The 12,206-nt window shown below is 50.6% G+C and overlaps 1 protein-coding gene across 3 annotated transcripts in view; it reads left to right on the top strand.

Annotated features, from left to right (window-relative positions):
• The window catches only part of LOC123375390 (P-selectin-like), a 76,176-nt gene that overhangs the window by 62,241 nt on the left and 1,729 nt on the right, over positions 1–12,206 (top strand). For all 3 annotated transcript variants that reach the window (XM_045026221.1, XM_045026222.1, XM_045026220.1), the window contains 3 exons: positions 2,582–2,704; positions 4,697–4,727; positions 5,962–6,017. In XM_045026221.1, the coding sequence (XP_044882156.1) occupies positions 2,582–2,704; positions 4,697–4,727; positions 5,962–6,016 (209 nt within the window). In that variant the 3' untranslated portion in view covers position 6,017. The remainder of the gene's footprint in view (positions 1–2,581; positions 2,705–4,696; positions 4,728–5,961; positions 6,018–12,206) is intronic.

Genomic DNA, 12,206 nt, shown 5'->3' with positions numbered 1-12,206 from the left:
GCTCTAGTAGCTTTCTTTCCCAGTGTGATTTTTGCCCAGACAGACTGTCTTATCCATTCCATCACTTCTTATTTTTTTTACAGTTAACCTCATCATTGATATACAATGCTACTCCACCACCTTTGCCTTTATTTCTGTCTTTCCTAAACAGCACATACCCTTCAATACCTGTACTCCAGTCATGACTACTATTCCACCATGTTTCTGTTATCCCTATAATATCCAGTTTCACTTCCTGCACCAGTAGCTCTAGTTCCTCCATTTTGTTACCTAGGCTCCTCGCATTAGTGTACAGACATCTTAATTTTTGCCGTTTGGTTTCACTGACATTCTTTACTCGGTTAGGCACAGACATTCTACCACCAGTATCACCAATTAGACTGGTATCTATACTACCCTTCCTCCTTATGTCCAGTCTCCTGCCCATGGCTGCATCCTCTCTTAGTTTGTTTTCTTCCCTCTCAATGTTGAATTCCAGCATGGAGATTACCTGGACATCTCTCAACCATCTCCCCCAGATTCCTAGTTTAAAGCTCTCTTAATCAGTTTTGCCAGCCTCCATCCTAGAAGTCTATTTCCCTCCTTACTCAGGTGAAGTCCATCCCGAGAGAACAGTCCTCTGTCCATGAATGCTTCCCAGTGGCCATATATCCCAACACCCTTCTTATAGCACCACTGCCCTCCCAACTTACTTCCTGTTTGCCCCTAATTTATATAGCAATATTCTCAGCTATACCTTAACCAATCATTTTACTGAAATCTAGCTAACCAATCCTAACATATTGTAACATAATTCTCTGACCAATTATATCCCACCACCTTAATTAATTTACACCCAGCAAAATTAATTATACAGCAGACAGAAACAATTAGAGAACCAGACAGATTAACAATAGAAAAGTGGGGGCCATAAAGATAAAACATATAGAAATGAGGGTTTCACAACCACAACTATTGAGAAGTGATTTCTTGTCAGACAGGATGCTATCAAACTAAGTTTTCTTTAACCATCTATATCTGGTGGTGATAGGCATTATCAGGACAGGATTGTATTTCTAACTGCCCGATAGCACCTTATTTTAATGTGACTAGCTTGGAATGTGAGGATGTGACCATACGCTTCCCAGCTTATGGTTGCCTCTGCTGCTTAGACAAAAGCCTTAGCCTAAGAACCAGGCCTCAGACTATCCTACTGAGAGAAGATCCATAGACAGGTGGACTGTGATTTTGATTCTTTGTTTTATACCTCTATAACTAGCTAAGTTCTTGAAGTATAGGCCTTTACAGGCAGGCCTGCATATCTATATCCCAACAGTCCCGGCCACCCTCCGTGGCCCCCCCCCCAAGGCCCTGCCCTCTGGCCAGGACGGAAGCCAAAGCTGGGCCATGATAAGTAGGGTGACCAGATAGAAAGTGTGAAAAATCAGGACGAGGGTGGGGGGTAATAGGTGCCAATACAAGAAAAAGCCCTGAATATCAGGACTGTCTCTAGACAGTTGGGACATCTGGTCACCTTAGTGGTAAGAGCCATCCAAGGAGTCCGGCCAATGTGGAGAGTACTGGACCCTCCACCACAGGGGAGGCGGGGCCTTGGGGGAAGAGGAGGGCAGGCATGAGGCCACGGAGGAGGCAGGGCCTCATGGGCCCCCCACTTCTACCTAGGTTCCAGCACTCCTGCCTCCAGCATGTATTACTTTGCATTTATCAACACTTAATTTCATCTGATTTAGGAACAGGAGTCCCAGTAACTTTCAATGGGCTTCAGGAGCCTAAAGCTCAGTTTTTTTAAAGGTATTTACGCATTGCTTCTTTCAGCATTGCAAGGTCTAAGTGACTTAGACAGCTAAGTCCCATTAAGTACCTACGTCACTTTTGAAAAGGGACCTAGCTGTCTAAGTCACTTAGGGCCAGATTTTTAAAAGTATTGCGGCACCGAAAGATGCAGACAGGGGCCTAGTGGGAATGTCAGAGGCATCCAACTGCCAGAGTTCAGCACCTCACCTGCTTAGGTGCTGTGGCAAAGTACCTGCTTCTCCTCAGCTAGCTCAGTCCCTTTTTGCCTTGGAGACACAGGCTTGGGCAAAGCAAAGTCCTTCCCGGTCACACAGGGTCTGGCTGATCCTTTTCTCAGTCAGTCCCTTGCTCTGTTTTTCTCCCCTTCTGGGGATAGAGTGCAGTCTTCCTTGCTGGAAGGGTTCGGAGTCTTGCGGGCGGGCTGGCGGGCGCGCACACACTTCCCTGCCAGGGAGGGTTTAAAAAGGTCTCCAGCAATTGGGGCCAGCTGAACCTAATTAGTTCCCTGGTAACCCTTGTTCCAGCTGAAACTTATTTCTCCATGGCTATCTCCCCTCAATGGATAGGGAGAGGCCTTTTAACCCCTCTGGGACTAATTACTACCCCTTCCTTGGTAGCTATTTGTTCTGGGTTTGCCACAGTGCTTTTGTCAATCCTACTAGGGCCTATTTGTCTCACTAGCGACTAAATACCTTTGAAAATCTGGCTCTAAGACCCTTAGGCACTTTTGAAGATTTTACCCCCAGTGATCTGAATCCTAACATGTTGGCCTGGGGATTTATTTCAGGAGAGGCTGCTCCCTATTTCAAGCAAGTCCTGCTTTATATGGGTGGTGGAGCTGTGGCCCTTGTGGCCCTGTTGCTGACAGGAATGTTCATAGCTCTGCTAATCAAGCGTCTCAGTGACAAAGGTAAGAAATGCATGGATTTGTTTGTGCCTTTGGTCATTATTGCTGAGGGCATTTGCCTGGAAACAGGTGATTTATCCCTTGAAGAAGTGCAGATAAGGTCAGAAAAGTGATTCAAGATGGCCCTTATTAGTCCACGTGGTTCATCCCTGTGTGCCTGTTTATGGACAAAAGTACACCCTCTCCTCAGCCTTGCAGACCCACCATAGCTGAAGGAGGAGCTGGATTCTATTCTGCCTCACATGGCTGAGGGCAGCAGCATCTTTGTCTCTGATGAGGCTCAGTGAGATGAAGGGGCTGAGCCAACCCTCACTGAAGTCAACAGAACAAGTGTGGCTGCTGCTACTATTTTCAGGGAGGTCCAAAGGCCTGAAATACAGAAGACTGGCATGCTGTTGTTGAAATAGACTCCCAGAGAACAAGTCCAGGATCTACATAGAACCCTTTCTGAGGGTAACCAATGCTGTCCATTTTCCTGAGGAGGTAAACAAAGCCCCAACAGAGAGATAGGAGCCCTGTCAGCTGCACCTTGCTCTGCTGGGCCCTCCTAATAATAATCGCACATGTTCCAGAGGCCTTGCATCCATGCCCCTTGACTCAGATGGCATCTTTAAGGTGGTCCCAGTTCTCTTCCCTCTGCCCAGGCATGGAGTCTAGCCATGTGGGGTGTGACATTCCCCTGGAGTTATCTCGACCGGTGATCTGCTAGGTCACTCCAATCCTTGACTCTGGGAGTCATCCTTATCCTGCTCTGCTGTGGGAACCACCACTCCTGGGTTCTTCCTGAATAGCCTCTTGCATGTAAGCTGCTCCCAGCTATGTGAGTGAGCACTTTTGGCCAACCGCTGCTTTGATTGTGTAACTGAATGACACTAGCCAATATCTCTGGTCCCAGACACAACCCTAGGAAACTCTGTCTTGTAGTGTCCAGTTATGTCTGCTGGATGCTGCAAGCTTATATGGGTTTGTCAATTTAAAAAAGAAATTGATATGTACCAGGCTTGTTATCCCAAGGGGAGTCTCTGACACGCTTCAAACCAAACACACTACTTGAGGTAGACTAAACAAATAAATTTACTAACTACAAAACATAGATTTTAAGTGATTATAAGTCAAGGCACAAGAAGTCAGATTTGGCCAAATTAAATAAAAGAAAATGCATTTTAAGCTGATCTTAACACTTTCAGTGCCCTTACAAACATAGATGCTTCTCACCATAGGCTGGCTGGTTGCCCTTCAGCCAGGCTCTCCCCTTTGATCATCGCTTCAGTTGCTTGGTGGTGGTGTCTGTAGATGATCAAGGAAGACAGAGCCAGCATGGCAAACATCTATCCCTTTTATTATGTTCTTTCTTACCCCTTGGCTTTGCCCTCTCCCCCCCCCACTTCAGGGTCAGGTGAGCATTACCTCATTATAGTCCCAAACTGACCAAGGGAAGGGGGTGACTCACTGGAGAGTTCAACAGATCCTTTGTTGCTGCCTAGGCCAGTGTCCTTTGTTCCTGTGAGGCTGGGCCGGGTTTGTCCCATACATGCCCTGATGAGGTGTGAACTGCCCCTCTGTTCCTGGAGAGTTTTGCCTGGACTTGTTTTAAGCCAAAAGGTTACATTTTCAGCCTCATAACTATATACATGAAATTACAACCTATATCATTACTATAATATTACTGTAACAACAATACTCATTGCATCATGAGCCTTCCGAAGACACCCGGCATGACAAACTTTGCCTTGGATACCACACAATCATATTATAAAGATGAACATGGGGGTGCAGGATGTTCCCCCGAGGTACAGAACATCACATGGGGGGTATATGCACCTGAGCACAGTGTATCTCCACTAACCATTTCAGAATTTGCTCTTGGAAGCCATGGTGAGAAACTAGTCTGTCAGAGACTGCTTTATCCCACATGCTTACCATACCCTTCACTGATGAGATCTGTTTTGTTGTTGTTTCTGCATCATCCCATGGATGTTTCAACTCCATCATCAGAGGAAGAAAAAATGCTGCTGAATCCCACCAGGTAAGAGCAATGTGCTCTGTGAGCTGATCACTCTAACTTCCACCATGTCTTTCATGAGCACTGCAGCTACCATGGAGCTTGCCAGTCCCCTGTTTTTCCTCACCCAGCTCTTCCAGAAATTATAGCCTTTTGGGGTGAAACATTCGTGCCCGACCCCAAAAGTGAATTTTTTTGAAAGTCTGAACAGGAATGGTTTATAGTATCAAGCACGAGGTGTGTAGGGCACTTTCCCCCATCATAAAAGTCATATAGTCCTTGCATTAATAACTCTAGTGCTGAACCAGCTGGGGCTAGAAAGCTGAATTCTGGTGGGGACGTAGACATCTTCTCAAAATGGGCTTTGGGATTTACAGTGAAAACTGGTTTTGATTAGACCAAATGATGAACCTTTAGAAGTCGCACTTTGTGCATACACAGAGGCATGATAGGTGCATTTTTAACAATGATTTGTCAGTGTTCCAAAGAAAGGCAGGGTGCACTATTTTGCATGTGTTGCTAATGGGACTGCATACACATTGTAAACAACTGGTCAGTTGATGCCAACAGAATGAGTTAGGGCTCTAGAGGAGTCCTGTCCTGGTCAATGGGATTGTCTTGCCTGTTACGTGTACCATTATTTGTTATTACTAAATTCCAGTATTTAAAATAATAACACAGAGAGCCATTTCTTTCATTGGGTCCTTTAAAAATTGCAGGTTTAACAGGGGTCTCTGTTATAATCCACATTGTGAGAATTTAAAGTGTGTTCCACCATGAAGCCAAAAACAACCTGACATGAAGTCCCTGAAGATGACCCTTATATAGTGCTGTTTTGTTAGACCCTGGCTTTCCATGCAGAGCAGGCTCAGGCCTGGAAGGGCAGTAAAGGTTTTTGTAAACAATAGACTGGAGAATGTCCCACAAGATGGCGTCATTAAGTTCATTGCTGTTTACTTGTAATATGGATCCATATGAACACAGGTACAAAATTTATGGGCAGTCATGAGTGGTTACAGCACCACATTCAGGGGATAAAGAGGCTCTGATAATGCATCCTTCCAGACACAGATGCAGTGACTCATTCAGGAAAATGTGAGTCTTCAGGAGCAGCCAAATCTGTGCCCCAATTTTTATTTTGCCTAGGGTGGAAGAACCAGTTCCTTAAGAGAGAAAAGGGATTTTTTGACCGATGGTAGGGGTTCTCTCATTTCCTATCACTCTAGGTTTATACCAGTGTGTTTCTGTTGTTGTCTAGTAACCTGGGAGCACCTGGTGTCTTTACAAATGCAGCGTTTGACTCCAACTTGTAAGGTAAACTGTCAGAGAAATCAGTCTTGAAATGCTTATTTATTTCTATGAGACAGACTGGGTGCGGTAATATGTTTTACTGGACCGACTTCTGTTGGTGAGAGAGACAAGTTTTCGAGCCATACAGAGCTCTTCTTCAGGTCTGGGAAATGTACTCCAAGCCTCTAAATGCAAGATGGAACAGATTGTTTAGCATAGGTAGTTAGCACATATTCTAAGGGACCATTCAAGGTAAAGTGGCCTATTAAAACCTATGCAATCATAGGACAAAAAGAGGGAGTTTGTGGGTAGTAGATTGTTGTTATGAGCCATAAATCCAGTGTCTCTGTTCAGTCCATGATTTTTAGGGGTTGGCTAAACTTGCAAGTTAGAGCGCATTAAAACAGCCCCAGATGCCCTAACTCCTGATGTGTCCACACTGGCAAGGCATGTAGAGTGCCTGAACTCTGCAGCTGGAGCAGTCCTGGTAATCCACCTCCACAAGAAGCATAAAACTTGCTGCGCCCCGGCTGAAATGCCCAGGCGTCAGTGTGGATGAGGTGTTGCATTACTGCGCTGTGCTTCACCTCTGGAAATGTCCCATAATCCTTTGAAGTCAAGTGGCCACGCTTCTCATTGTTTTGAAATCGGCTTGGATATCCCCTTTCAAAGCTCCATTTCTGACAGCCGACATGCTTATCTGCTCCGGGACAAAGCAACCATTACTGTGGAATGCTGCTTGCTGTGAGTGTGTGTGAGAGAGAGGCTGGGGGAGGGGGTCTGCTGCTATCTGAACTTATAAGACAGCATGCTGACACACTCTCAGCCCTCCAAAACACCTACACACAACACACTCCCTGTCATACTCCACTCCCCCATTTGAAAAACACGTTGCAGCCACTTGCACACTAGGATAGCTACCCAATGCACTGCTCTTTGTGGTGTTGCAAGAGCTGCTAATGTGGGCACACCAGTGCACTTGCAGCTGACAGTGTAAACACATGGCAGTGTTTCCCCTGCTGCAGTATTCGAAGGCTAGTTTAATTCACACTGCTCTACATCAGCAAGTGTAGCCATGCCCTTAGTGTCTAGCAGAGTTATGAATTTAAGTTCCCAGTCCCAGGCTCATCTTTTGAAAATGTTGTGCAGGTTTCTTTTGCGGATGAGGACTGATAGGTCATATAGTGATTGCTTTGTGAAAAGTGTTCACCCACATGTGATGTGACATTTTTGTCTTTTTTCATTTTCCTATGTGACTCATTCAAGAGCTTAGTGATCGTCTGGTTTCACTCCATAGTTTTTATTGGGGCATTTAGTACACTGGATGAGGTACACCACCTGTTGTGATAGGCATGAGTATGATCCATGGATCTTGAAAGGTGTGTTGTGAGGGCTGTTGATCATTGTAGCAGTGGATTTATGTCTACAAGTTTTGCATCTGTTATTCTGGCAGGGGCTGGTGCCATTTTCAGTTGGTGTCTCTTGGTCTGTGCGGAGCTTGCTTCTGATGATGCACTTGGAGAGGTTGGGCCTTGATTGAAGGCCAGAAGTGGGGGTTTAGGAAAAGTTTCTTTCAGGATGGGGACCCCATCAAGTATGACTTGTATTTTTTTGATGATATCCCATATGTGTTCCAGTGTGGGGTAGTAGGTGACAACAAGGCATGTGCAGTTGGAGGGGATTTTATTTCTGTATTGATGCAGGTTTTCTTGGGGTATTTGCGTGGCGGAGTGTCCTTTTTTGGCGAAGTCAGTTTTGAATGTGTTAAGATGTATATCCCAGTCTTTCTCCTCTGGGCATGTTCTGTGGTATCTGAATGTGTAGGTGTAGATAACAGATTTCTTGGTATGTTTGGGGTGGTTACTGGATCTATGAAGGCAGGAGTGGTGATTAATGGATTTCTTATATATAGTTGTCTGTAGGGTTCCACTGTTGAAGCTGATTGTGGTGTCCACGAAGTTGATATTAGTGTGGGAGTATTCCAGAGAAAGATTAATGGAAGGTGTTAATGGGCCCTTAGCACATATTTTAACTATTTATGCTAAACTATCTGTTCCATCTTGCATTTAGTTGTGAGGTTTCAACTACCTTTTCCAGACCTGAAGAGCTCTGTGTGGCTCAAAAGCTTGTCTCTCTCACCAACAGAAGTTGGTCCAATAAAAGATATTACCTCACCCACCTTGTCACTCTAATATCCTGGGACCAACACAGCTGCAACATTGCATATATTTATTTCTGTGGTATATACAAAGCCCTGCTCCTGCCTCTTTTAAAACAATCTCACATTGGAATGAAACACATTTTTTTCTATTTATAATGTGACTGGAATACACGGGCCAAGTGGGTTTTTGTCTTCTCTTGTGGCTGGGGTTCATGTTTGTGAATATGAGTCAGTGACAGCTGTCAGCTAGAGAAGTTAGTCCTTTAGCTCAGATGGGAGAAGCTCATGCTTTTGGTGCTGGTAGAGTGACCAGATGTCCCGATTTTATAGGGACAGTCCCCATTTTTGGGTCTTTTTCTTATATAGGCTCATATTACTCCCCACTCCATCCCGATTTTTCACACTTGCTGTCTGGTCACCCTAGGTGCTGGTTTTAATTCCCAGTGACAACTCAGGGTGAGGAAACATGGACTAAAGGAGTCCAGTTAGCTGGTGACAGCAGCTTATCTTCTGTTACAGCCCTGGCTGAGTCTCCACTCTGGATAGTCACTAGTCTACTGTATGGGACCCAACCTTTGGTTTCCTTCATGGGCACTACAGTTTATAATTTAGCTCTTTGGGGACCACATGACAATTAAATCAAGGAACACAGAGTCTTTGCAAAGGAACTCTATAAACACACACACTTTACTCTTAGATAGCACAAGAGTTACAGATCTAACCCAAAACAACAAACATTTGCATGCAATTCTCTCCTTCCAAGTCCTCACCACTCCTTTGAGTCCTCTGGAGTTTTGGTCAGGGTCCTGGTGGGAAGACAAGCCCCTCCTGCCCACTCCTCCAGCATGTCTTCTTTTTCTGGCAGTAGTCTGGATCCCTTGTGCAGACAATATGTCTCTGTCAGGTAGTCAGCTGGAGGAAAATAGCAGTTCAACCAGGAAGGGAATTCCAGCATCTTCCTTCCCCACACAGGTTTCTGTGACCTGGTCTACACATAAAAGTTAAGTTGATCTAAGCCCTGGTGTAGACACCAGTAGGTCAATAGAAGAATTCTTCAATCAGCCTAGTTACCACCTTTCAAGGGGATGGATTAACCACAGTGACAGAAAAACCCATTCCATCACTGTAGCAAGTGTCTACACTGTAGCGCAACAGCAGCACAGCTGCCACGCCATAGCTATGCCCCCATCACACCCAGGGCCGCCCAGAGGGGGGGGCAAAGGGGGCAATTTGCCCCGGGCTCCGCAGGGGCCCCCAAGAGAAGAGCGGAGGCTCCCGCCTCCGCCCCTCTCCTGGATGCGCCGAGACTCCGGCCGAGCCCCTGAGCCCCGCCCCGCTCAGAGCCGCGTGGTGAGGGGGTGGGGCTGGGAGCTCCAACGGGGCCTGAGCCCCGCCCCGCTCAGAGCGCCGTGGGGAGGGGGCGGGGCAGCTGCCTCCGCTCGGCGTGGAGCTCACAGCCCCGCCCCCTCACCACGCGGCTCTGAGCGGGACGGAGCTCAGGCCCCGCCGGAGACGCGCTCGGTAAGAGGCTGAGGCCGAGGAGAAGCCGGGGCCGAAGCCGGGGCCGGGGGGGAGAAGCGGGGGCCGGGCGGGGGGGGAGAGGCCGGGGCCGGGGCCAGGCGGGGGGGGGGGAGAAGCCGGGGCCGGGGCCGGGTGGGGGGGGAGAAGCGGGACCCGCTGCCGTCGAAGCGCAGCCCGGTCTTCGGCGGCGGGGGGCCCCTTCTGTTCCGGGACCCGCCGCCGAAGTGCCCCGAAGGCCCGCCGCGGGGACCCCCCCCCGCCGCCGAATTACCGCCGAAGACCGGGCGGCGGGTCCCGCTTCGGCGGTAATTCGGCGGCGGGGGGCTCCCGCCACGGGTCTTCGGGGCACTTTGGCGGCGGGTCCCGGAACGGAAGGGCCCCCCCGCCGCCGAAGACCCCGGGCCCCCGGAATCCTCTGGGCGGCCCTGATCACACCTTTCCAGACACAATCTGTTCACTAAATGCCAGGACCATGCTAGCAAAGAGCTGAGCTCATTCACAGTGACTGTTATAATTACATGTGATATTGCACATAGCAAAATGGAATTAGTAAATTAACCCAGACATAGTTGCCAAATGGTCATAGCATCCTATGTGAACCAGCCACTAGAGCAGGCCTGCACAACTCGTAAAGCGGCGAGCAGGGGCGGCTCTACGTTTTTGGCCGCCCCAAGCAGTCATGCGCGGGAGGCGCCACAGAGCCGCGGGAGCAGCGGACCTCCCGCGGGCATGACTGCAGAGGGACCGCTGGTCCCGCGTGGCTCGGCTGGACCTCCCGCAGCTGCGGACGGTTCACGGGTCCGGCGGCTCCGCTTCAGCTGCCGCAGTCATGCCTGCGGGAGGTCCAGCCAAGCCGCGGGACGAGCGCCCCCTCCGCAGTCATGCCTGCGGCAGGTCCAGTCGTCCCGGGGCTCCGGTGGACCTCCCGCAGGCATGACTGCGGCAGGTCCGCCGGCCCAGCCTGCCGCCCCCCCCCCCGGCCGCAGGGGACGCCCCCTAGATTTTGCCGCCCTAGGCACCAGCTTGTTTTGCTGGTGCCTAGAGCCGCCCCTGGCGGCGAGGGCCATATTAATCCAAAGAAAACAGCTGAGGGCTGAACCCCCCCCCAGCGCCACCGAAACACCCCCCCCAGAGCTGCCCAGCCCCCCCGAAACACAACCCCTCAGCACTGCCCACCCTGTGAAAACAACCAACCCCAGTGCCGCCCAGCCCCCCCCGATACAATTCCCCCCAAGCGCTGCCCGCCCCGTGGAAACAAACCCTCCTTCCCCAGTGCTGCCCCGCCGAATCCGCCGTATTGAACCTTGGTAATATGTTATAGCGAGCCCCTAAGGTAGTATAATTAAGGTAAAAGAAAAATGTCTTTTTGCTAGAAGTAGAATAAGATCTTCCCCCCACTTTGTAATCAATTGCCCTGTTGAATGAATGAGGTGTGACTGAGGAAGGCGTGGAAGGCAGGCACCTCCAGACAGCTGCAACCTTTGGAGAGGGGATGGGAGCCAGACCAGATCAGTAGGACAGGTCAGCCACCGACTCGTAGCTCGCCTCCTCAGCCCCGCTCCCCTGCCGCCGGCTCACCCGCCCCCCCGCCACTGCCCGCCCGCTCGCCTCCTCAGCCCCCCACGGCTCACCTGTTCCCCCCGCCACTGCCCGCCCGCTCGCCTCCTCAGACCCCCAACTCCCCCGGCTCACCTGCCCCCCACTCACCTTCTCAGCGCCCCCCTCCCTGGCTCACATACTCACCCCCTGCCACTGCCCACCCGCTCACCTCCTCAGCCTCCCACTCCCTGGCCAGTGATGAGCTGCCAAAATCTTAACAACCAGTTCCCTCCTCACCCCACAAGGGGGCCGTGGCCCGCCCCCAACCCCTGGGACTCCTGCCCCATCCAACCCCCCGCGTTCCTTGATGCCCCCTCTGGGACCCCTGCCCCATCCACCCCCCTTCCCTGTCCCCTGACTGCCCCCCGCCACCCCATCCAACCTCTCCTCTCATTCCCAATGGCCCCCCTGGGACCCCTGCCCCATCCAACCACCCCTTCTCCCTGTCCCCTGACCGCCCCTGGAACCTCTGCCCCTGACTGCCCCCTGCTGCCCCATCCAACCTCCCCTTCTTCCTGACGGCCCCCCCGAGACCCTTGCCCCCATTCAACCCCCCGTTTCCCGCCCTCTGACCACCCTGACCTTTATCCACCCCCACCCCCCCTCCCTATCAAGCCCCCCCCCCCCCGCCAGCTCCCTGCCCCCTTACCGTGCTGCCTGGAGGTGGCTGGGGGTGCTACAACCGTGCCACTTGGCTGGAACCGGGCAAAACGCAGCTGCCGCGCAGTGCCTGGAGCACCAGGTCAGGCTGAGCTCGCAGCCCCCCCCGCTTCCCGCAAATCAGCAGTTCGCGCAGGAAGCCTGAGAGGGCTGAGAAGCAAGCGGCGGCTTCGCGCTCAGGCCCAGGGAGGCGGAGGTGAGCTGGGGCAGGGAGCAGTTCCCCTGCGCGCCCCTCCCCCGCGTTACCTGCTGCAGCACAGGAGGCCCTCCTT

This window comes from Mauremys mutica, chromosome 8 (assembly GCF_020497125.1).
Source record: "Mauremys mutica isolate MM-2020 ecotype Southern chromosome 8, ASM2049712v1, whole genome shotgun sequence".
Classification (NCBI taxonomy): domain Eukaryota; kingdom Metazoa; phylum Chordata; order Testudines; family Geoemydidae; genus Mauremys; species Mauremys mutica.
Note: the sequence above shows the minus strand (reverse complement) of the source record. Positions and strands in the feature narration are given on the sequence as shown.